We start from the raw sequence: 24,136 nt of genomic DNA, 5'->3' as shown, positions 1-24,136 counted from the left end.
CACGCGTCCTGCGTGTCTTTTCTCTGGTTCCCCAGCAGGAGGCCTGGCGCTTCCACAGCCCTGGGGCCCGGCCTCCCGGCTCTGGCTCTGCTGACCCAGCACCTAGACTGTGCCTCCCAACGCTGTCACCATCACCTGGGTGTCACAGCCATGCCTGAGGAGATGGTGGAGGGGCCCTGGGAGAAGCATGGAGTCAGCCCTAGGAGGCTGGGCCTTTGGTTATGGGGATGACAGTACTGGGGGTAACGGGGCCTGAGAGTTGGGGTCTCACGAGCCCTGCTCCCTCGGTGACTCGATTCCAGGGAGCCAGCGGTGTGGGCTAGGGCAGTGTGAAGGCAGACGCCGGGGCCCCGTCCGCAGTGTGGTGGCTCAGTGGAGCGGAGAGTGGCTGTGGGAGTGCCAGCTGCAGGCCCCGTCAGCCACGTCCCAGAGTGGGGCTGGGCGCAGAGCGCTCTGCCTGCCTCGGCCAGGCTGCCTCTCATGGACCCTGCACCGCAGGGGAGGTGGACGAGCAGGCGCGGTGCAGCTGTCTTCCTGCCTGGGGCTGACCAGAGGCACAGGGGCAAGGTGGGGGAGCTGCGGGCAGAGCAGCCGGAGCTAGGCAGGGTTTGGACTCACCTCCATGGAGGAGCTTGGTGCTGCTGGGGCTTCCTCCACTGTGGGGTGGGGGGTAGCACCCTGGGGGATACGCAGAGCTGCCCTGGGGGTCCACGGTGGCCAGGGTGGTGGGAAAGTCCACAGAAGCAAGGTGTGGGCAAGGTTGCAGCTCTCAGCCCCAGCAGTGGTCCCCGTATTCATGAACGTGTGAGGGAGCAGGAGCGTCGTGCTGAGGCTGCCCACAGCCGCTGGCCGGAGCCAGGCCTCACTAGGGCGTGCACACGATGCGTGTGAGCCTGGAAGGGGAGAAGGGGGTGGGCCACACCAGTGTCTCCATGCCTGGCGCTTCACCGAGCCCTTACAGACGGACTGCCCAGACCTTTCACGTCCTGGGCTGACACAGTTTGCCGGTAGCCAGGCCTGAAGGAGCGTGTGTGTACGTGAAGGTCGAGGGAGGGAAGCAGCCCTCACCCTGGTCGCACTGCACTCTGGGCCTTGTGCCATCCGCTGTGCAGTCACCCTCGGGTGTCTTACGCTTCTGCCTGGAGGTAGCCAGCAAGCCGACTCCCAGAGCACTAGCCAGCGAGGCCTGTTGGAATGGGGCTGCCCCTAGGGAGTGGGCGGGAAAGCCGGCTTGGCAGAGACCCCGGATGTGGGAGGGGCAGCACATGTGTGGGTGAGAAGACGCTGCCAGAGTGCAATGGTGCTGTGCGAAGTCAGCTGGCCTGCTTCTGCAGGTTCACAGTGATCAGATAGCCGAGGGAGCCCACTGATAAGCAGGCGATACGGAGGGGGTGTGCCTGGAACCCGTGGACCTGGAGTGGGGAGACAGACGAGTTCCCTCTCTGCCGCGTCTGCCCCCATGTGCCCAGGACCGGGCCTAGTGACTCAGCTGTGGGAAGGTTGGGACTTTGTTCCCCAGGAGGCCGTGCTGTAACATCGGATTGGAGCAGGCAGGCGCACCACAAAGTGCGCTCCTCCCCAAAACAGTGGTTACCAGGAGACGCTTTTAAGGGTCAGGAGCGCTGTGTGCCAGGCACGGCGGTGGCACACACGCACATGTCTTGGTTTTATTCCTCCTGGATGCCTTTGGAACCGGGCATGTCCCGGGAGTCCGCCCTGCCCCCTGTCCTCCTGAGGAGCAGCAGTGACAGTGACGATGTCCCTGGCCATGACAAGAGAACAAGGCACAGCGTGGGGACTTGCAGCCAGCCGGCCCCTGGGAGCTGCCCCTGTGCAGTGGCACGCCGTGGCCTGCCTCCGTGCGCCCAGCGTGCTGTGCTCACAGTGGCCACACGCTGACTCTGCCTCGCACAGAGGCACCTCCAGTCTCAGCTCGCTCTGGGGGCGTCCGGCTGTGAGTGGAGGTGGAGATGCTCCCCAGCCCCGGGCTCCCGTGAGGCCGGTTTGTGCAGTTAAGGCCCCGGAGCCTGGATGCCTGGCTCCGCTCACACCTTAGTGAGCAGGCGTCAAACACCCCTGTACACAGAGTCCCATCAGAGCTTAAAATGCAGGCCTGGAGAGGGGCCTGGGGCTCTGCCTGTCTCACAACCTTCCTCCCAGGTGAGCCGATGCTGCTGGTTCCTGAACCCCAATTGGAGGCAAAGCTATAACTTCACCATCCATTTCACGGGTTGGCAAATAGGCTCAGATGAAGGAGCCTGCGCAAATACCCCCAGCTAAGTGGTGGAGCGGGAGGTGCTCAGTTGGCTTCTGGTGTGGAAGTGGAGGTGGAGGCTTGGGTTGGGGTCTGTCAGGAAGCAGGGTGGGGGCTTGGTGCGGGTGTCGAGCTGGAGTCCGACTGCAGGTCCACAAAGCAGTGACAGCATGTCCAGGAGCCGCCTCGGACCTGGGCCTACTCGCGTGAACACACCTGCTGGGTGCTGAGAAAGTCAGGTTTCACTGGGCACGGTGCTTATTGGCTGAATTTGGCAGCCTCACTGTGACGCCTTCCCTAGCCCTGCCCTGCTCTGTGGGGCTGGTCGTGGACTTGTTTTGCAATTTATATATGAGAGAAAGAGATCAATCCTCCATCCTCTGACTTCATCCCCAAATGCCTAGAACCACCAGATGGAAGCCAGGAGCCCCGGAATCTGCCCGAGTCCCCCGTGTGGGTGGCAGGGACCCAAGCCCTTGAGCTGTCCTCCTCTGCGTCCCAGGACCCGTCGACAGGAAGCTGCATCCGATACGGGGTGCAGGTGCCACTGCCTGCGGCGTAGCTTGCTGTGCCACCTCGTCTGTCCCGGTCTGACTTTCTGACCTCAGGAAGCGCGGCCCCGGCACGGGGGCTCCCGGGAGGCAGGTGCATTCCTGAGCCTGGCTGTTCACTAAAACTTCCCCTGGGAGCGCCCAGCCTGCCTCGGGGGCACCTCTTCCGCTTCGCAGGAAACGACGTGGTGAGGACAGTGCTGGGCTGAGCTGGACCTTGTGGCCCCCGGCAGAGCCCCACCTTGTGTCACCTGGGTGACTCAGGGCTGAAGCAGGAGGCCCCAGCTGTGCCCCGCCCAAGGCCACAGATGCTTCAGCAGCCATGTTCACCAACTCCGGGGACTTGAGTGTGGTCAGGGGTCGGGTGCCCTCCGCCCACCCCTCATGCTCCTGTGGTCTGACAGTTCCCGGTGCAGTGTTCACCACCCCAGAGTCCCAGCAGGAAGGCCACCCAGCCAGCTCCTTAGTGCCGGTACGTGGAGATCAGCACCAGTGAGCTGCTGCCCAGCCCCTGTCCCAGTCAACCTGAGCCCATGGCCTCCATTCTTTTTTTTTTTTTTTTTTTTTGACAGGCAGAGTGGACAGTGAGAGAGAGACAGAGAGAAAGGTCTTCCTTTGCCGTTGGTTCACCCTCCAATGGCTGCTGCGGCCGGCGCACCGCGCTGATCTGAAGGCAGGAGCCAGGTGCTTCTCCTGGTCTCCCATGGGGTGCAGGACCCAAGCACTTGGGCCATCCTCCACTGCACTCCCTGGCCACAGCAGAGAGCTGGTCTGGAAGAGGGGCAACCGGGACAGAATCTGGTGCCCCAACCGGGACTAGAACCCGGTGTGCCGGCGCCGCAAGGCGGAGGATTAGCCTGTTGAGCCACGGTGCTGGCCCATGGCCTCCATTCTAATGTCTCCACTTGGTGGCCTGTCTGCATTTTTTTTTTTAAGATTTATTTATTTGAAAGGCAGAGTTACAGAGAGGCAGAGGCAGAGAGAGATCTTCCATCTGCTGGTTCACTCCCCAGTTGGCCTCAATGGCCTGAGCTGCGCCGAGCCGAAGCCAGGAGCCAGGAGCTTCTTCCTGGTCTCCCATGTGGGTGCAGGGACCCAAGAACTTGGCCCATCTTCCACAGCTTTCCCAGGCCACACAGCTGGATTGGAAGTAGAGCAGCTGGGACTCGAACCGGTGCCCATATCGGATGGCAGTGCTGCAGACTGGGGCTTTAACCCACTGTGCCACTGCGCCGGCTCCATGGCCGAAATGTTCTTAGCCCTGCCAGACCTGTGGCTAGGGTTCACGGGGCTCGGTGGCAGTGGTCAGGGCAGGCTGACCACGTTGCCTACCCTCTCCTCCAGGGAGCCCTCGGGAAGGAGGCAGGCCCTGTCCACCCAGAGGTCTGCTCCTCTCTGTGGGCCTGAGCCCTTCCCTACCTCAGTGTGGACGCGAGCGATGGGCTCCCAGCTGCTGGGGGCCGCTGCCCTGAGTGGGCGGGGGGGGACAGCAGGCGGCAGAGGGCGCTGCTGCAGGTGCCGGGGCCGCAGCCTGTGTTTTCGCTGAGACGCAGATTGGGCCTGTGTCCCCCGGGGACATTGCCCAGCGTCCTCCCTGCCCCTGGCCAGAGAGGGCTGCTTCGCTCCCACGGCCTCCTGCCTGGGGGATGTGGTACAGCTCATGTTCCCTCCCTGGGCCGGCTCAGAGTGGCCACGTTGCAGGCACGATCAGTCTTGGGAGAAGAGAACGTCTGTAATGAGGTATCTTTTCACAGTTACTGAGCTAGAGAAGTTTGACAACGAGTATTATACACAACAGAGGTGGGAGTGTAGAGCCGCACCCTCGGGGAAGGCACTGGGGGCCCTCGCCCAGGGCTGGCACCGACCCTTAACCAGGCCCGAGGAACCGAGCATCTGATAAACCCTGATAATGAGATGAACCGTGAGAAGGAGTGCCCTTGGGAGCTGTAAACAAGGTCGTGCACGCCTGGTCTCCAGGAACATAAACCCCCAAACGGAGGAAGATCGTCAGCTACCAACACGTTAACCAGACATTTATTAATTAATTAATTTTTAAAGATTATTTACTTGAGGGGTCGGCACTGTGGCGTAGTAGGTTAAGCCTCCACCTGTGGCTCCAGCATCTCATATGGGTGCCAGTGAGAGTCCCAGCTGCTCCAATTCTGATCCCGTTCCCTGCTAATGGCCTAGAAAAGCAATGGAAGATGGCTCGAGTGCTTGGGCCCCTGCATCCACGTGGAAGACCCGGATGAAAGTTCTGGCTCCTGGCTTCGGCCTTGCCTAGCCCTGGCCATTTGGGCCATTTGAGAAGTGAACCATCAGAGCTGAGCCAATTCAAAGCCAGGAGCCAGGAGCTTCTTCTGGGTCTTCCATGTGGGTGCCAGGCTGGGCGCAATCCAACTGGGAACCTACTCTTGTCTTGACACTACCGATCCCTGCACGCCAACGGTGACTTCTTGCTGCCAAGGCCCTCAACATGGGCATGTGCTGGCCACAGGTGTCTGGGGACCAAGTGTCCAGGAGTGAAGTGACCCCCCCCCCCCAAGGTGGGGAAGCATGGCCTCCTTACTCCTTGGAGGGCACCCTCGGGGAGAGTCCCCATCATCCCAGGAGGTCTCCACTTGTAGGAACTGCTCCGAATGTCCCTTGGCCGGTCCCCTGGCTCCTCCTGACTCGATCTGGCATCCATACTCACCTGCTGCTGTCACCTAGGTGGCCTCCCGAATGAGCCCGTCTGCCCTGGGGTCCAACACCCAGGACAAGGACAGAGAGAGGCCAGCTTTGTGGCTAATGGAGTCTCTGGGTCTGAAGCCCGGAGCAGGGAGGTGCGGGCCGGGGGTCCACCCTGCACTAGGGCACAGGTCTGGCCCCTCCCCTCGGGCTCTGCCTGGATGGCTCCCCTATCCTGCCAGGGTCCATGGAGCATGGAGCCAGAGGAAGAGGCCCCTCCCAGCCGCTGTCATGAGTGGGTGGTCACACAGGTGGCTTCAGCATTATCGCTGCTCAGCCTTCGTGACGGGGCCAAGGTCCTGGCCCATCCTGGTGATAGTGGGAGCCCACGGGAGGCCCAGGAGATTCCTATCGGAAGGGAGCTAAGGTGTGTCCAGTGCGCTGGGGCTACAGCCCAGGACGCTTGGCCAGCATTGGCCCGTGGGTCAGGTCTGGGCCAGGGGCAAGAGAGCCGAGGGAAAGGAGGAGAGGGGAGGAAGGGCCGGGTGAGGGCAGGAGAACGTGGAGAATACCCACCCTCAGCCCTGGAGGGCGCTCTGCCTCCCCCCGTCCCTCCACCCCACTGTCCCCTGTTATCAGGCTGTTAATATTAATTCACGACAGTTGCTAAGGATGACAGTGCAGAGGGCGTGTCCAGTCTGGCTGGCCCTGGTCCCAGAGGAGCTGGGGCAGAGTGGAGGGTGAGAGGCTGCGTGGAGGTTCTGGGGACCACGCTGACCCCTCAGGGGCCTGGGGCCACTGTCACCCTGGGCCTGGCACCAACTCCAGCAGAGGCCGTCCGGGGGGCAGCTGGAGGTTCCCCTCCTGCAGCTGTGTTAGGAGGTGGGTGGGGACCCCAGCACCTCTACTGGGAGGTTCACGGAAGTGGGGGGCATTGATTGGGAAGAAGTGGGAGGGGCGCTCATGGATCATTAACAGGACCCAGCGCCATTGGTCTCCAACCCTGTCAGGCCAGGGCTGTCCCTGAGGGGAGGAGCTACTGAGTGAGCGTCCCCAGGCCAGTCCCCGCGCCCTCGAGGCCTGGCACTGAGGCCTGGCCTGTCCCCACCCGGCCTCGGGATGGCAGGGGCTGCGCGGGGCTGGCTGCTGTGGGCCCTGCTCCTGCACCAGGTGAGTCCTGCCTCTGCCTGCTCTTGGGGCCAGGTTGCTGAGCAACCCTGAGGGAGGGCAGACTCTGGGGTGTATGTGTGTGGGGGTCTCCGGGGCACAGGGCTGAGGGGACATGGACGGGGAGAAGCAGCTGGGCAGGGTCCCTGGCCCCGCTGGGGGGTTCTGGTCCATGTCAAGGAGGCGCCGGGGCTGGGGCCAGGCCAGCACTGGGGGAGGGTCCTGGGCATCCTGGGGATGGGAGGAGGTCGGGGCTGAGGCGGGGCTGGAAGGAGGCCTGGCGTGAGAGGCCCGGCCTGTGGCGTGTGGCATGGGGGCCCCTGGAGTGCCTCCGCCTCCCCACCGGGCCTTCTCTCTGCAGCGTGACCTCCGTAAAGTGGGGTCTGTCCCCTCCTCTTCAGAGAGCCCTCGCCCTCCAGGACAAGGGGCTGCCTGTACTGCCCTCAGGGGCCCACACACACCCCCGGGAGGCCGTCCCCCATGTCCTGCCCACCCTATGCCCTCCCTGGCCACCTGCATGTGCTGTCGTCCTCAGGCCCAGGCAGAGCTGTACACGCCCGTGCACCAGGCCGGCTACTGTGCCTTCTACGAGGAGTGCGGGAGGAACCCTGAGCTGTCCGGGGGCCTCACGTCGCTGTCCAATGTGTCCTGCCTGTCCAACACGCCTGCCCGCCACGTCACGGGGGACCACCTGGCCCTCCTGGAGCGCATCTGCCCCCGCCTCTACAACGGCCCCAACACCACCTATGCCTGCTGCTCGCCCAGGCAGCTGGTGTCGCTGGAGACCAGCATGTCCATCACCAAGGCCCTGCTCACGCGCTGCCCCGCCTGCTCCGACAACTTCGTGAGCCTGCACTGCCAGAACACCTGCAGCCCGGACCAGAGCCTCTTCATCAACGTGACACGCGTAGTCTCCCAGGGCGCCGGGCAGCTCCAGGCCGTCGTGGCCTACGAGGCCTACTACGAACGCGGCTTCGCCGAGCGGGCCTATGAGTCCTGCAGCCGCGTGCGCATCCCCGCCGCCGCCACGCTGGCCGTGGGCAGCATGTGCGGCGTGTACGGCTCTGCCCTCTGCAACGCCCAGCGCTGGCTCAACTTCCAGGGGGACACGAGCAACGGCCTGGCCCCGCTGGACATCACCTTCCACCTGCGGGAGCCCGGGCAGGCGCCGGGCAGCGGCATGCAGCTGCTGAACGCCGAGATCGCGCCCTGCAACGAGTCCCAGGACAGCGCCGCGGCCTGCTCCTGCCAGGACTGTGCCGCGGCCTGCCCGGCCATCACCCAGCCCGAGGCCCTGGACTCCTCCTTCCGCATCGGCCGCATGCGGGGCGGGGTGGCACTCGTCGTCATCCTCTGCAGCACCCTGGGCGTGCTCCTCCTGGGCCTCGTGTGCACCCGCAGGTACTCGGCCAAGGTCAGGGGCACGGCCTGCTCCAGGCTCTCCCACCGCATCAGCCTGTCCATCCACACCTTCCTCCTTCGGCTCTTCCAGTGCTGGGGCACGTGGGTGGCCTCGTGGCCCCTGACCATCCTGGCCGTGTCCATCGCGGTCGTGGTGTCCTTGGCATGCGGTCTGGCCTTCACAGAGCTCACAACGGACCCCGTGGAGCTGTGGTCGGCCCCCAACAGCCAAGCCCGCAGCGAGAAGGCTTTCCACGACCAGCACTTCGGCCCCTTCTTCCGAACAAACCAGGTGATCCTGACGGCCCCTAACCGCTCCCGCTACACTTACAACTCCCTGCTGCTGGGGCCCCGGAACTTCAGCGGGATCCTGGCCATGGACCTGCTGCTGGAGCTGCTGGAGCTGCAGGAGCGGCTGCGGGCCCTGCAGGTGTGGTCGCCCGAGGCGCAGCGCAACGTGACCCTGCAGGACGTCTGCTACGCCCCGCTCAACCCGCACAACGCCAGCCTCACCGACTGCTGTATCAACAGCCTGCTGCAGTACTTCCAGAACAACCGCACGCTGCTGCAGCTCACGGCCAACCAGACGCTCCTGGGCCAGACTGCCCAGGTCGACTGGCGGGACCACTTTCTCTACTGTGCCAAGTGAGTCGCCACGGGGCCCAGCCGGAGCGGAGGCCGGCGTGCAGCCCCTCCTAGGTGGCCTGCGGTGGCTCCCAGGCTGCCCCCAGCCTCTCCCAGGGAGCAGCGTGTGTGTGGTGCCCTTCTCCGGCCCCATCCCCCTTGGCTGAGCTCCTGCTCCCCAGCCCCATTCCTCCAGTGCCCCCTGCGCCCTCAGTGTAGGCCTCACAGAGGAACCTGACGGGCCCAGCTTCCGGCTTGTGTGTCTGATTTCCTCCTGGTTTCTGTGTAGGGTCCCCAGGGCCATCGGCACCCATGAGGAGAGGGTACCCTTGGGGAGGCAGGGGCTGTGCCCAGTCTCAGCCACACCCTTGCATGGCTGGCTCCATCCACACAAGACTGCCGGGGGAGGGGCAGCCGGCAGGGCACAGGCCCTTGGAGGTGGGATGCGAGGTCCCCAGAGTGAGCGTCTTGGCCCCGGTACACTGAGAGCAAACAAGGTTAAAGGGGAGAGAGCCTCTTGGCATTGCTGGGAGAACAGTTTTGATTGCAAAACCTCACAGGGGTCGCCAGGACCCCTGGGGGCCCAGGCCGCAGCTGGAACCCACAGGACCCGATGAGGTCACAGCCCTCTGCCCTCCTCCTGGCTCCCTGACTCTTGCCCTAGCCCCAAGTTTGAGCTGCTTCTGGGAGTCGGCATCACGAGCCGGGGGCTGTCCCCCACAAGCAGCTGGGGTGGGGAGGGGGCTGCTGCCCTGACCCCAGGTCGCAGTCCCCTGTGTCCTCTTGCTTTGGATGATGCCCACAGCAGCCCCTGGAGGGGGGAAACTGAGGCTCAGAGGGGTGTGGTGGCTGCCCAGGATCCCTCAGGGAGGAGCTGGGGACCAGCACCTCTCGCTCAGAGCCCAGATGACCCCACGGAGTCTTCGACGCCCTGCGCTCTGCAGAAAGGAGTCAGACTGGGGGTGAAGGTGGACACAGCGGCTCCAGGGCACAGAATCTGAACTCAGCGCCGTTTCAGGGGCCTGGGTGGGCGGCAGTGGTCACCATTTGGGGTGCTCGGGCCGGACTCTGCGGGCTCAGCTTCCCCACACTACGGGACCTGAGGCTGGGATTCAGATAACCCTGGGGCTTGGGGGGTCCGGCTGCCAGGCTGAGCAGCCCCTGACTGGCACCGGCGAGGCGCCCAGGGCAGCTGCTCCCCTCCCTGGACTGGGGCGGGCCCGTTAGGACTTGCTGGGCTGGGCATTGTGCAGCCAGGGCACTCCAGGGTGCTGGGGGATGGGAGGGTGGAGGGCCGGGCAGGGCCAGCAGAGCCCCTCCCATGGTGGCTGTCTCCCCGCAGTGCCCCCCTCACCTTCCAAGACGGCACAGCCCTGTCCCTGAGCTGCATGGCCGACTACGGGGCGCCCGTCTTCCCTTTCCTCGCCGTTGGGGGATACGAAGGTAAGCTGGGTGAGCCTGGCAGACCAAGGGGCAGGGGCCATGGTGCAAGGAGCTCCCGCTGCTGCGGGTGGCCTGGCCTGTGAGGCTGCCGCCGTCCCCTCCCTCCCCGTGCTGCAGCCCTGTTGGCGCCCTGGCTTCGAGCCTTGGCCTGCAGAGCGAGCGGGATGTGTGTGTGTGTCGGGGTGGGGGGGGGCAGGCTGGGAGTCGGAGAGGACTGGGAGCGGGAGGGGGCGCTCAGGGGGCAGCGTTTCTCATCCCAGGGGAGGACTACTCGGACGCAGAGGCCCTCATCATGACCTTCTCCCTCAACAATTACCCTGCTGGGGACCCCCGCCTGGCCCAGGTCAAGCTCTGGGAGGAGGCCTTCGTGAAGGAGATGCGAGCCTTTCAGCTCGGCAAGTCTGGCAAGTTCCAGGTCACGTTCATGGCCGAGGTAGGGCCCGCGGGGGTCCCCAGCTCTGGGGCTGCAACCCTGGAGGTCTCGGGCTGGTGCTGTGTCTCTGTCCCGGCCCTGCTCCTTTCTGCGTGGCCCTGCGCAGTGGCTGCCCTCTCACCCGAGGGGCCAAGATGGCTGTTTCCCGAGCCTGGCAGGGACTCTCCACGGGCCGCCGGGCGCCATGACCCAGCACCTGGTCACCGGGGCTGTGGGTGTGTCCACAGCGCTCCCTGGAGGACGAGATCAACCGCACCACGGCTGAGGACCTGCCCATCTTTGCCATCAGCTACATTGTCACCTTCCTGTACATCGCCCTGGCCCTGGGCCGCTACTCCAGCTGGCGCCGGTTGCCGGTGAGAGCAGGCAGGGAATGGCGAGCGGTGGCTGGGCCCCTCCGGCAGCTCTCCTAACGCTGTCTTAACCAGGGCTCCTGGAAATGGTGGTGGACACCCACAGTGGCCCCACAGAGGGTCAGGAGAAGCATTCACAGCAAAGCTAGTATTCAGAATGAAGGGTCTAGGCCGGCGCCGCGGCTCAATAGGCTAATCCTCCGCCTTGCGGCGCCGGCACCCCAGGTTCTAGTCCTGGTCGGGGCACCGGATTCTGTCCCGGTTGCCCCTCTTCCAGCCCAGCTCTCTGCTATGACCCGGGAAGGCAGTGGAGGATGGCCCAAGTGCTTGGGCCCTGCACCCCATGGGAGACCAGGAGAAGCACCTGGCTCATGGCTTCGGATCAGCGCGGTGCGCCGGCCGCAGCGGCCATTGAGGGGTGAACCAACGGCAAAGGAAGACCTTTCTCTCTGTCTCTCTCACTGTCCACTCTGCCTGTCAAAAAAAAAAAAAAAAAAAAAAAAAAAAAAAAAAAGACTGAAGGGTCATGGGTCTTGGAAGCAGCCCGGGACACCTGTGCCATTGTGGGCTCTGGGCTTGCCCTGGGGAGCCCGGCTCTGCACAGCGGCATAGACATAGATGCTCACTGTGGCAGGCAGCACCCAGCCTCTGTGGGCACTGAGCCTGCTGCCCGCCCACCCGGGCTGGGGGGAGGGAGTGTCTGGGCAGGCACCCTGTGGCCACGGGGCTGAGCCTGTTGCATTGCAGGTGGACTCGAAGGTCACGCTGGGCCTGGGCGGGGTGGTCATGGTGCTGAGCGCGGTCATGGCTTCCATGGGCTTCTTCTCCTACCTGGGCATCCCGTCATCCCTGATCATCCTGCAAGTGGTGCCGTTCTTGGTGCTGGCCGTGGGGGCCGACAACATCTTCATCTTCGTTCTCGAGTACCAGGTGAGATGGGAGCCGGCTCCACGCCCCGGGCCACTGTCCCCTGCCAGCCCCAAATCTCCGGGCGTCCGTGTGCGTCCTCACCGGGGTTGTGCCTGCACCAACAGCGTGTGTGCACCTAAACACATCCTCCTGTGTGCCGTGCCAGCTCTGTTCGTTGGCCTTGCTTCCACGTTGGCACGCCAGGCCACTTCCCTTCTTCCACAGCAAGCACAGACCAGCATCCACACAGCCTCTCCCCATTGGCAAACATTTAGGGTTCCAATGGGGCTTGGACCCAGGATGCTCGAGACATCCCGGCTGCACGAGGCATCCTTGGGGCCAGGCCCTGGAAGCGGGAAGTGGGGTGTGCAGTGCTTGTAAGGCTGGCTCCCAACCAGCCCCTCAGGCCTGCTGTCCCCAACACAGAGGCTGCCGCGGAGGCCTGAGGAGTCGCGGGAGGCCCACATCGGCCGAGCCCTGGGCAAGGTGGCTCCCAGCATGCTACTGTGCAGCCTCTCTGAGACCATCTGCTTCTTCCTGGGTGAGCTTGCCGGGCCAGGGCACGGCTGGGCAGACCCTGTATGAGCAGGTGCCCACCCTGTCCTGGGCACCAGGGTGCCCTGACTGCCCCCTGTCCCCCTACAGGGGCCCTGACCCCCATGCCAGCCGTGCGTACCTTTGCCCTGACGTCTGGCCTGGCGGTGCAACTTGACTTCCTGCTGCAGATGACCGCCTTCGTGGCCCTGCTGTCCCTGGACAGCAAGAGGCAGGAGGTAGGACAGCCAGGCCAGTGCCAAGGGACTTGCCCCGGGGCCCCGCCTGACTGGCAGGAGGAGTGAGACAGAGAGTGGGTGGGGCAGAGCCGGTGCCTGGGGGCGGTAGTGGTAACAGGACCAATTGCCCATGGAAAGGTGACTGCAGGGAGGTCGTTTTTGGGAAATACAACCAACCCCTAAAACACCCAAAGTCACATGGGAAGTTGACAGATGTTCTGCCATCAGTTTAGCAATAGGCAAAATTCAAAACTATTTGATGGGGCTGGAGGTAAAAGCTAAGAAAGCAGCGCATTGGATGTCCCCAGGTGGTGATCGTGGTGCGCCCCCCCCCCCCACCTTGCCCCACGCGGTCCCCGGGGTCTGCCCCGGCCCTCCCTGAGGGGCTGCCTCTGCCCAAGGCTTCCCGGCCAGATATCTGCTGCTGCCTGGAGCCCCGGAAGCTGCCCTCCCAGCAGCAGAGCGAGGGGCTGCTGCTGTGTTTCTTCCGCAAAGTCTACGCCCCGCTCCTGCTGCACAAGGTCACCCGCGTGGTCGTGGTGAGTGGGTGCGGGGTCTCCCGCATGGTCGTGGTGAGTGGGTGCGGGGTCTCCCGCGTGGTCGTGGTGAGTGGGCGCGGGGTCTCCCGCGTGGTTGTAGTGGTGAGTGGGCGCGGGGTCTCCCGCGTGGTCGTGGTGAGTGGGCGCGGGGTCTCCCGTGTGATTGTGGGTGTGGGGCCTCCCACATGGTTGCAGAGGGTGGGCAGTGGGCCTCCCTGCACAGTAGTGGTGAGTGGGCACGGGGTCTCCCACGTGGTTGTGGTGAGTGGGCGCGGGGTCTCCCGCGTGGTCATGGGCACAGGGTCCCCCACGTGGTTGTGATGAGTGGGTGCAGGGCCTCCCACTCAGTAGTGATGAGGGTACAGGGTCTCCTGTGTGGTTGTGGGCCAGGGTCCCCACGTGATTGTGGTAATAGGGTGCGGTGGCTGCAGGGGCGTGATGTCCAGCGCTGGGGCACTGGGGCGGGTGCTAGAGGGCGCTCCCCACCCTGGGGTGTTTCCCATGATGCTCCCACCAGACCCAACCTCGGGGGAAGGCAGGGCAGGGGGCTGGGGTGGGCTCTGGAGGGGGCGTTTCTCACACAGGGTTCCCTCCTCAGCTGCTGCTGTTTCTGTTCCTGTTCGGATCGAGTCTCTACTTCATGTGCCAGGTCACCGTGGGGCTGGACCAGGAGCTGGCGCTGCCCAAGGTAAGCCCTGGCCCTGCCCAGCCCTAGGTCCCCAGGGTCTCAGGGAGGGGCAGCAGCCCCCAGCAGGCGGGGTCATGGCAGGGGCTTGATGCCCACACTGTAAAGAGGGAATCACATACGTGTATGGAAGGCGCAAGAGCTGTGGCCCCGGCCGCAGTGGGTGCCCGGAGGCCGCCCACGTGAGACAGCTGGTCTGGAAGAATGACCAGCGGCTGGCCCAGCCCCCTGCTGCGTGTGAGGCTTCTCCAGGTCCTCGTCTACACTCAGCCCTCCTAAGGGGTTGCAGTGGGGTCTCGTTGTGGTTTTGATCTGAAATTCTCCAGCGATTAATGAGGCTCTGTGCTTTCCCGTGACTAGCGGGCGAGTTGCCCCTGCCTGGTCCTCTTGTTGCTGGGTTTTGGGGGCCCCGCATGTGGTCTGGAAGTCCGTCCCTTCTGAGCCATGGGACCTGTCAGCATTTTCTTCCTTCCTCCGGATTCCTTTTCACTGTTGATAGTATCCTTTTTTTTTTTTTTTTAAAGCAATTTGTTTTCTTATTTATTTATTTGAAAGTCAGAGAGAGAAAGAGAGAGAGGGGGAGAGAGAGAGAGAGAGAGAGAGAGAGAGAAAGAAGTGTCTTCTATCCGCTGTTTCACTCCCTGAATGGCTGCAATGGCCGGGGCTGGGCCGATCTGAAGCCAGAAGCCAGGAGCTTCCTCAAGGTCTCCCACATGGATGGAGGGGTCAAGCACTTAGGCCATCTTCTACTCCCTTCCCAGGCCATAAGCAGGGAGCTGGATTGGAAGAGGAACAACCGGGACTCGAACCAGCACCCATGTGGGATGCCGGCATCCCAGGCAGCAGCTTTACCCACTGCTCCATGGCGCCGGCTCCACTCTGCAGTTCTTCTTGTAGCGTCTTGGCCTGCTTTTGGTGTTAGGGCAGTGCTGGCCTCCCAGGACGGGTTAGGAAGTGTTATTTCCTCAATGTTTTGCAGAGTTTGGGCAGAATTTGTGCTGATTCTTCTTTCGAATTCACCAGTGGGGGCGGGCACTTGGCACAGAGGTTGAGCTGCTGTGCGGGGCACCCGCTTTCCTGGGAGGGCCTATGTTTGAGTCCCAGCCCCGCGCCTGATTCCACCGGTTCACTGCTGTGTACTCCGGCAGCTTGGGTTTCTGCCGCTCAGGTGAGAAACTGGGACTAAGCTCCTGGCTCCTGGCTTCAGCCTGGCCCTGGCCCAGCCGTTGCAGGCGCCATTTGTGATCTGATATGCAATCTGGCCTGGAGAAGGTTCCATGTACCTTGAGCAGCGTGTTTGGTGTTGCTGGGGAGAGTGTTGTCAGCTGACTGCGCTGGCCAAGGTCTCTGTTTCCTTGCTTGTTTTCTGCTTTGCTGTCCTGCCCATTATTGAGAGTGAAGTTTTTTTTTTTTTTTTTTTTTTTAAAGATTTGTTTATATATTTGAAACAGAGTTCCAGAGAGGCAGAGGGAGGGAGAGAGCGAGAGAGAGAGGTCTTCCATCTGCTGGTTCACTCCCCAGATGGCCACAATGGCTGGAGCCAGGCTGATCTGAAACCAGGAGCCAGGAGCTTCTTCTGGGTCTCCCACGCGGGTGCAGGGGCCCAAGGACTTGGGCGTCCTCTGCTGGTCCCCAGGTGCATCAGCAGGGAGCTGGATCAGAAGCGGAGTGGCTAGGACTCAAGCAGCGCCAGTGTGGGATGCCAGCGCTGCAGGAGGTGGCTTCACTGGCCCCATCCGTTTGGTTACTGAATCGCTGTCGTGAACCCGGGAGCCGATCTGAGATGGGGGCCTGAGAGTCTTCCTCTACTAAGTCTGCCCCCTGGTCTGCCCCAGAAAGCTTCTGTTCAGTCATTTTTTCTTTGATTGGACCGTGTTTTTCTTGTTCTTTGTGTGTTTGTGGTTTTTGGTCTGATAACAGTGACTGGGGAGCAGTCTCTCCCTTCCCTAGTGCAAGGTGTCCAGCGCGTAACAAATCTTCCCAGGCAGACGAAGGAGTTCATTCCCAGGCTTTTGTTGGGGTCCCACTCCTGGGCGAGGTTCCCCGGTCCCAAAAGAGCAACAGAGCGGGGGGCCGGGGAAGTCGCGCGTCAGAGATTGGGAGGCTCCTTTTATAGATTCAGGGCGTGGGGGTTAAAGGTTGAGGCAGGTCTGATCCTCATTGGTTGACCTTTAGGCACCCGCAGGGACCTTGACAAGGACTTTTCTTCCCCGCAAGCGCAGGTAGGGACTCTCCATTCCCGGAAGTGTAGGCCTTCCTCCTTGCGGATCCCAAAGCTGCCACCTAGGCGTTGCTCCCTCACATCTTCCTTTATTTCTCGTTGTTGGTTTCTGTGCGCTGGGCACCAGCCTGAGGTGGAGTTAGCATACTCCCAGGGTTTCCCTGTACCGTCAGCCTTCTCCGGCCATGTGTGGCCACTCTCTTCAGTTTGTATTTGTGGTTGTTTCTGGATGGCCCAGTCCTTAAATGCATGGCTCCTGAAAGAAAGACAAGTGTGCAGGCCGACATGAGCTGCAGCCACAGCAGCTTCTCAGAGGCTCACAGAGGGCCCTGGCGGGAGGAAAGACAAGATTGTGTTCACTTAGGGTCGTGTGTGTTCTGTGCCTGCACCTCCATAGGTATGCCTGTATGTGTACCCGTGTGTCCATGTGGGCCTGTGTGTGTCTATGTATACCTGAGTGTGTACCTGTGTGTGACTGTGTGGACCTGAATGTGCACCTGTGTCTGCATGGACCTGAGTGTGTACCTGTGTGTGCCCAAGTACAGATCTGTGTGTACCTCTGAGTGTGTACATCTGAGTATCTGCATACATGAGTGTGTACCTGTGTGTGTCTGTGTGTATCTGAGTGTACACTGTGTGTACCTCCAAGTGTGTGTACCTCTGAGTGTGTACATCTGTGTATGTGTCTGTGTGCCTGAGTGTGCACCTGTGTGTGTCTGTGTGTACGTGAGCTCACACCTAAGTGTATGTCTGTGTGTGCACCTCTGAGCGTGTACATCTGTGTCTGTGTGTACCTGAGCGTGTACCTGTGTCTGTATGGACCCGAGTGTGCACCTGTGTGTGTCTGTGTGTATCTGAGTGTGCACCTGTGTGCCTCCAAGTGTGTGCACCTCTGAGCATGTACATTTGTGTGTCTGTGTGTACCTGAGCGTGCACCTGTGTCTGCATGGACCCGAGTGTGCACCTGTGTGTACCTGAGCTCACACCTGAGTGTACATCTGTGTGTGCACCTCTGAGCGTGTACATCTGTGTGTCTGTGAGTACCTGAGCATGCACCTGTGTCTGCATGGACCCGAGTGTGCACCTGTGTGTGTCTGTGTGTACCTGAGCTCACACCTGAGTGTACATCTGTGTGTGCACCTCTGAGCGTGTACATCTGTGTGTCTGTGAGTACCTGAGCGTGCACCTGTATCTGCATGGACCCGAGTGTGCACCTGTGTGTGTCTGTGTGTACCTGAGCTCACACCTGAGTGTACATCTGTGTGTGCACCTCTGAGCGTGTACATCTGTGTGTCTGTGTGTACCTGAGCGTGCACCTGTGTCTGCATGGACCCGAGTGTGCACCTGTGTGTGTCTGTGTGTACGTGAGCTCACACCTGAGTGTACATCTGTGTGTGCACCTCTGAGCGTGTACATCTGTGTGTCTGTGTGTACCTGAGCGTGCACCTGTGTCTGCATGGACCCGAGTGTGTGTCTGTGTGTATCTGAGTGTGCACCTGTATGCCTCCAAGTGTGTACACCTCTGAGCATGTACATTTGTGTATCTGTGTGTACCTGTGTCTGCATGGACCCGAGTGTGCACCTGTGTGTGTCTGTGTGTATCTGAGCTCACACCTGAGTGTACATCTGTGTGTGCACCTCTGAGCGTGTACATCTGTGTCTGTGTGTACCTGAGCATGCACCTGTGTCTGCATGGACCCGAGTGTGCACCTGTGTGTCTGTGTGTACGTGAGCTCACACCTGAGTGTACATCTGTGTGTGCACCTCTGAGCGTGTACATCTGTGTGTCTGTGTATACCTGAGCGTGCACCTGTGTCTGCATGGACCTGAGTGTACATCTGGGCGTGCCTCAGCGCCTTCCTGTCCCTGTGTCCTCTGAGCAGGCACCTGCTCCGTACCTCCTGAGCCCTCTCAGGGTGCGCACGGCCTCCGAGGCTCACCACCCCTTCCCTGCCCCCAGGACTCGTACCTGATCGACTACTTCCTGTTTCTGAATCGCTACTTTGAGGTGGGGGCCCCAGTGTACTTTGTCACCACCTCGGGCTACAACTTCTCCAGCGAGGCGGGCATGAACGCCATCTGCTCCAGCGCAGGCTGCGACAGCTTCTCCCTCACCCAGAAGATCCAGTACGCCACCGAGTTCCCCGAGCAGTGAGTGCCGGCCACCCCGCCACAGCCAGGGGAGGGGAGGGCCCAGCCCCGCGCCCAGCCCTGCCCCCGCCCATCCTCTCACCGCCCCCCCCCCCCCCCCGCAGGTCTTACCTGGCCATCCCTGCCTCCTCCTGGGTGGACGACTTCATCGACTGGCTAACCCCATCCTCCTGCTGCCGCCTTTACATCCTGGGCCCCAATAAGGACGAGTTCTGCCCCTCCACCGTCAGTGAGTGGGGGCGCAGCTTGGGGCAGAGGGGGAGGAGAGCGCAGGCCCGGCTCCCTCAGCCCTTCGTCCCCTGCAGGATCCTTCAGGCAGGGCCCTGGGAGGGGCACGGGAGTGGGTGACAGAGCCAGACGGAGGCCTCCGCACTCGTGCACCCCTCGAGAACCACGCCCGTGCTCACGGGGTACACGGGGCGCTGAGGCCGGCGGGTGGCCTGCGCACACGAGGCAGCTGCACTGGAGGTGCAGTGGGAGCCCCGGTTTCCTGCCCCTGCTCCCCTCCTGCACCTGCGTGTAGGTGCTGGCACTTTCTGTGCCTGAGATGTGCCTGAGAGTGGGCCTCTCCCCCAGGTAGAGACGCGCACGCGCAGGGACGATGGAGCAGGGGCTGCCGGGGCCTTAGCTGGGGGTGGAGAGAAGCGGGGGGGGGGACAGCAGAGGGGCTGCCCGGCCTGGGGAGCCCCTGCCAGAGCCCCCTCTCTCTGCAGACTCCTTGAACTGCCTGAGGAACTGCATGAGCTTGACGCTGGGCCCTCTGCGGCCCTCGGTGGAGCAGTTCCACAAGTACCTGCCCTGGTTTCTGAGTGACCCCCCCAACATCAGATGTCCCAAGGGGTAGGCTCAAGAGGGAAACTCACCAGGAAGAGCGATGTGGGGGGGGGGGCTAGGGAGGGGGCGAACCCAGGGGCACCTCTCTGGGGATGTGGCGGCCGGGTGGACGGGTTGAGGCCCCGTGTCCACTCAGCCGTGCCGTGGCTTCCCCGGCAGTGGCCTGGCGGCGTACAGCACCTCTGTGAACCTGAGCGCGGATGGCCAGATTGTAGGTAAGCGCGGCCTCACCTGTGGGGGTGACTCCCGGGATCAGTGCTCTCCTTCCTCCTTCCCGGGCACGGTCGGCAGGGGCCTGTTCCCAGCCCCACGCCTGTTCCCAGACTTCCACCCTTCTCCCAGCTAGAAATTCTCTCAGCAGTTGATGACGTGCTGCCCTACCCCGGGGCTAAGCTCCCAGCCTCAGGGTGGGCAGTGGGTGCCAGCAGCCATGGACAGTGACAGGGAGGTGAGACTGCACAGTGGGGAAGAGGACCCTGGGCTGAGGGTTCAACACAGCAGGTGGCAGACCCAGATGGCCGTCCACTGAGGGAGCTCGCAGGGCTCGGTGCACACCTGGCGCTGGGCCTGGGCTGGGGCCGGCTGTGGGTGGGCCGCCTCCCCATGGCTTCTCTGTGCACTGAACAACTCCCAGCTGACTCAGCACACCTGTCCCCTCCCCCATCTTCCAGGAAGGCTGGCCTGCTGTGGCCAGGTGTGGCCCTGGCACCACAGGCTGGGAGGGCCAGGTAGACGGTCAAGGGCGAAGGGGAGGGCTGGCTGTGGAGGCAGTGGACGCGGGAGCCCCTGTCCCAATGACCTGGGGCGGGGTGCAGCCTCTGTGGGAACTTGTGCCCTGGGTAGCTGCACTTCTCAAAGTGGAGTGCCCCAGCCAGAGCATCGCCTGGAAACTGCCCGAAATCCGAGTGCCCAGGGCCCCCGAGTCTCTGCGTGTGGCTCTGCAGGCCGCTCGACAGGCCCTTCCTGCTCCAGAACAGAGGTCCCCAGCTCCACTGCACTCCCTGATCCCCACGCTCTCGTACACCGCCGAGAAACTGCCCTGGGCAGGGCTCCCGCAGCTCCGCGCCCGCGCCTCGCTGCAGGAAGTGTGCCTTAGAGAACTGATCCCGGAACCCAAGGCAGACTGCAGCCACCCAGAGGCCAGCTCGCCTTTCTCAGGGGGAGCACTTCTCAGAGGGTGGCCTGGACTGGGGTCTCCCCCAGGGGTGGGGCCAGTGCAAGGTGAACATTCAGACCCCGTCTGCAAGGTCCACTAGGAACTCCCGGCACGGGTGGCAGAGCAGGCCCACGCCCGGGGCCGCTGACCTTGCCCTCTATCTGTCCCCCGCAGCCACCCGCTTCATGGCCTACCACAAGCCGCTGAAGAATTCCCAGGACTACACTGAGGCCCTGCGGGCATCACGGGAGCTGGCGGCCAACATCACCGCGGGCCTGCGGCAGGTGCCGGGCACAGACCCCGCCTTCGAGGTCTTCCCCTACACGTGAGGACCCCGGGCCGGGGATGGGGTGGCTGCAAGGGCCCCACACAGCCCTGGCTCTGGGGGCCTCCTGCCCGCGGCCCGAGGTAACCGCCTGGCGCACACGCACCTGCCGCAGGATCTCCAACGTGTTCTATGAGCAGTACCTGACTGTGCTCCCCGAGGGGCTCGCCACGCTCGGCCTCTGCCTCGTGCCCACTTTCGCTGTCTGCTGCCTCCTGCTGGGCCTGGACCTGCGCTCCGGCCTCCTCAACCTGCTGACCATTGTCATGATTCTCGTGGACACCGTGGGCTTCATGACGCTGTGGGACATCAGCTACAACGCCGTGTCCCTCATCAACCTGGTCACGGTGGGGCGCTGGGTGGCGGCTGCCCCGGCCTCTCCCGGCTCTGCGTGCGCCACCCTGGACTCCCTCTGGCCCGGCTCTCTGACTGTAGCTCCTCTCTGCCCGCAGGCGGTGGGCATGTCCGTGGAGTTCGTGTCCCACATCACCCGCTCCTTTGCCGTCAGCACCAAGCCCAGCCGGCTGGAGAGGGCCAAGGAGGCCACCATCTCCATGGGCAGCGCGGTGAGCGGACTGGGATGGGCAGCTCGGAGCCCTGCCCCACACCCTGGGCTCCCCCCCACCAACACCCTGTACCCTGCCCGTCACCCCGTGCCCCCCGACACCGGGCTGTGGTCTCCCCAGGTGTTTGCAGGGGTGGCCATGACCAACCTGCCTGGCATCCTTATCCTGGGCCTCGCCAAGACCCAGCTCATCCAGATCTTCTTCTTCCGCCTCAACCTCCTCATCACCCTGCTGGGCCTGCTGCACGGCCTGGTCTTCCTGCCCGTCATCCTCAGCTACCTGGGTGAGTGCCGGGCCATCCGTTCTCACCACCAGGGCGCTGGGTGGGCGCCCGAGCCCCGGGCCAAGGTCCTGGGCACTTGCTCCGCCCACAGCAGGCCCCGGGGGTGGAGGCTGCTGCGGGCGTCTGTGCCAGCAGATGCGTCTCCCAGTTTTGGTGGCCGAAGGGTCTCCACGGCACTGCGGTGGGGCTTTCGAGCGTGGCGTTCAGGAGAAATGTATTTTACACTGCGCAGTCACAGACACGCTCAGCCAGCTCGCCCTCACCACACGCAAAGCATCCCATCATTCATTTAATTTTTTTTTTAAAAAAAGATTTTACTTATTTAAAAGGCAGCATGAACTCCATCCGGGTCTCCCATGTGGGTGCAGGGGCCCGAGCACCTGGGCCGTCTTCCACTGCTTTCCCAGGCCCATGAGCAGGGAGCTGGATGGGAAGTGGAGCAGCCAAGACTTGAACTGGCACCCATATGGGATGCTGGTATTGTGGCCAGAGCTCAAACTGATACGCCGCAATGCCGCTCCCTCCGTCATTAATTTTAAAAACACCAGCTTTAATCTTCCGATTAAATGACTCCTTAATGAGTGTCACTTTGTAGCTTGGAAACCCCACCCCACCACATGGCTCCACCAGGATTTACCAACTCCCAACCAGCGGACATGAGGCTATCTGAGCTTTTCCACAGTGTGGCCGGTGCGGGATCTTTGCTGACTCTGGTTGTCGGCCCGCTGCAGAATGTTCCTCCCTTTGCACTTGGGCCAGCGGCAGTGAAGGGCCCATTTCCCTGTGCCCGCTGGCTGAGTGTGACCGTTAGAAGTTGCCCCTGCGGGCGGTGGTTCTGGTCTCAGCTGGGCAGGCTGGACGGAGTTCCATTTCTACCCACCAGACTGTAACAACGTAGAATTCCTAGAAGCAGTTGTAGAAGGGCCTGTTGTGCACCAGCCAGCTCCAGGGTCAGTAGCTACTTGCAGCGGTGACACCACAGTGTCTTCCAGGAACCCCCTGGCTCTCTTTGGAAGAGGAGAGTGTGGGTGGGGCTGGTTGGGGAGACACAGGCAGGGCCAGGGCAGCCCAGGGGTGACAGCTCCCTGGAGCACCTGGGCCACCTGGGCTGATGGTTGGGAGGTGGGGAGAGGGGGCATGAGGCGCCTGCAGGTCTGCCCCGCCCCGGGCAGTGGTCAGGACCCCCGAAGCTGGGGCCACATAGGCAGGGACCTAGAAGGGCCATGGTGAGCTCCTCGGGGGGCCTCATACCCTGAGCTCATTGCACAGAGACAGGAATCACTCCTCCGTGCAGGCGTCTCGGCTGCCGACAGTCGCCCCGGGGCCTGGGCGGGAAGGGGGAGAGAGGGGCCGAGGCAGCCGAAACACCCCCTAAAACGGTCCTGTTTCTGAGGTCAGGGAGAGCAGGTGAGGGTGGGGGCGCCTCTCCTGGCTGCGGCCCTCATCCGCCTCTGTCCCTGTCCCTCTGCAGGGCCTGACGTCAACCCGGCTCTGGCTGCTCTGGAGCAGAAGCGAGCCCAGGAGGCGGCTGCCGCTGGGGCGGGCTCTTGCCCAAATCACCCCGACCCTACCTCCAACATCTACGTCAACTGCGGCTCTGACAAGGCGGCCAGGGATGTCGGCAGCTCTGTGCCCACCAGACAGAAGTTCTGAGGGGGCCAGAGCCCTGGCCAGGCCCATGGCCACGGCAGACGGGCTGAGAGACCTCCCCTGCGTGGTTCCTTGACCACTCCCCACCCTCGGGGCTGGGGCGGCTGCTGCAGGGGCAGGCTGGTTACCCTGGCCTCGAGATGTCCAGCAGCACCCAATGGCTTTGGGCAGTATGAGTTGGCCTCCTCCCCCACGGGCCCGGGCCTGGGGGCTGCTGGGAAGAGACACACTCCACCCGCATCCCACACTTGGAATCTCCTGGGCTCCTGCTTCGCACCGACTTCTTCAAGTCTCCTGGCAAACGCATCTCCATTCTGCATCTCAACGCTCACAGGTGTCCGTGGGAATAGTGGGAGTGCCCCTCCCTGGGCAGTGCCCCCTCCCTGGGCACTGCAGGAGGTTGTAGAGAGGCACGAGGTACACCTGCTATGGTTCTTCCTGGTGAAGGCAGGGCCTGAGCAGGAGGCCTCATGGGAAAGTGGGGTGTGGTTTGGCCTTCAGGCTGTGGGGCCACCGAAGGTAGGAGTTCGAGGGGATACCTCCAGGAGCACTAAGCACAGAGAGGCAGAGGCCTTGCTCAGGGCCACACACGTGGACGCTTAATAAATATTTTTCTGAGCAGAAGTGGTGTTCTCTGTCGCATGTTTTGCCCTGGCTGCCCCAGGGTTTAAGGTAAGTTTTGTAAACAGCACAGGTGGTTGACGGAGCTGTTCGCTCGTGCCTTGTCCTGTTTCTCCTCCCTCATTAAAGGAAGCAGCCAGGCTACTGCATGCCTTCGAGGAGCTCGGCCAGGGCCAGGGACCCAGCTTCCATTTTTCCATAAGCAGCCTGGGAAGTCGGCAGCACCTGGAGGACCTGAGGGAGCGATCGGGGAGGGCCACCAGGGAACTGCTGGCTCCTGGGACAGCCCTGGGTCAGGAACGTTCCAGATACACCGTGGCTTCCCACGCTCTAAAGGTCTGTCAGCCTGCAGGGTGGACGAGCCGCAGGTGGGAAGGTGCTGGCGTCTCAGGTACTGACCCCGAGTTCCGGGCATCGCTGGCCAGGACGGAGGGGGATGGGTAAAGGGAGTTCCCAAGGAGCAGAGGCCGCGCAGAAACCACACAAGTCGCCCCGTTGGCAACGCCACGGCTGCACAGATGGGTCCG

The 24,136-nt window shown here is 62.7% G+C and overlaps 1 protein-coding gene across 1 annotated transcript; it reads left to right on the top strand.

Moving 5' to 3' along the window:
• The first annotated feature begins 6,562 nt into the window (after positions 1–6,562).
• Positions 6,563–23,595, top strand: NPC1L1 (NPC1 like intracellular cholesterol transporter 1). Its single transcript, XM_062178225.1, has 19 exons — positions 6,563–6,645; positions 7,178–8,688; positions 10,010–10,110; positions 10,371–10,543; positions 10,771–10,899; positions 11,644–11,826; positions 12,232–12,346; positions 12,451–12,578; positions 12,980–13,117; positions 13,716–13,805; positions 17,984–18,174; positions 18,279–18,403; positions 18,888–19,014; positions 19,168–19,223; positions 20,339–20,489; positions 20,605–20,836; positions 20,942–21,055; positions 21,176–21,338; positions 22,810–23,595. The coding sequence occupies exons 1-19, from the start codon at positions 6,595–6,597 to the stop codon at positions 22,989–22,991; spliced, it is 3,960 nt and encodes a 1,319-aa protein (XP_062034209.1). The 5' UTR covers positions 6,563–6,594; the 3' UTR covers positions 22,992–23,595.
• Positions 23,596–24,136: the final 541 nt, after the last annotated feature.

The sequence above is a fragment of the Lepus europaeus genome, chromosome 20, assembly GCF_033115175.1.
Source record: "Lepus europaeus isolate LE1 chromosome 20, mLepTim1.pri, whole genome shotgun sequence".
NCBI lineage: Eukaryota > Metazoa > Chordata > Mammalia > Lagomorpha > Leporidae > Lepus > Lepus europaeus.
Note: the sequence above shows the minus strand (reverse complement) of the source record. Positions and strands in the feature narration are given on the sequence as shown.

What these genes read in the sequence shown, in the direction of transcription:
- NPC1L1 (XM_062178225.1), top strand. Translation starts at nt 6,595, where the DNA reads ATGGCAGGGGCTGCGCGGGGCTGGCTGCTGTGGGCCCTGCTCCTGCAC. An exon ending in TCTTCGTTCTCGAGTACCAG is followed by an intron (nt 11,827 to 12,231) that starts GTGAGATGGGAG and finishes TCCCCAACACAG; the next exon opens with AGGCTGCCGCGGAGGCCTGA. An exon ending in TGGACAGCAAGAGGCAGGAG is followed by an intron (nt 12,579 to 12,979) that starts GTAGGACAGCCA and finishes CCTCTGCCCAAG; the next exon opens with GCTTCCCGGCCAGATATCTG.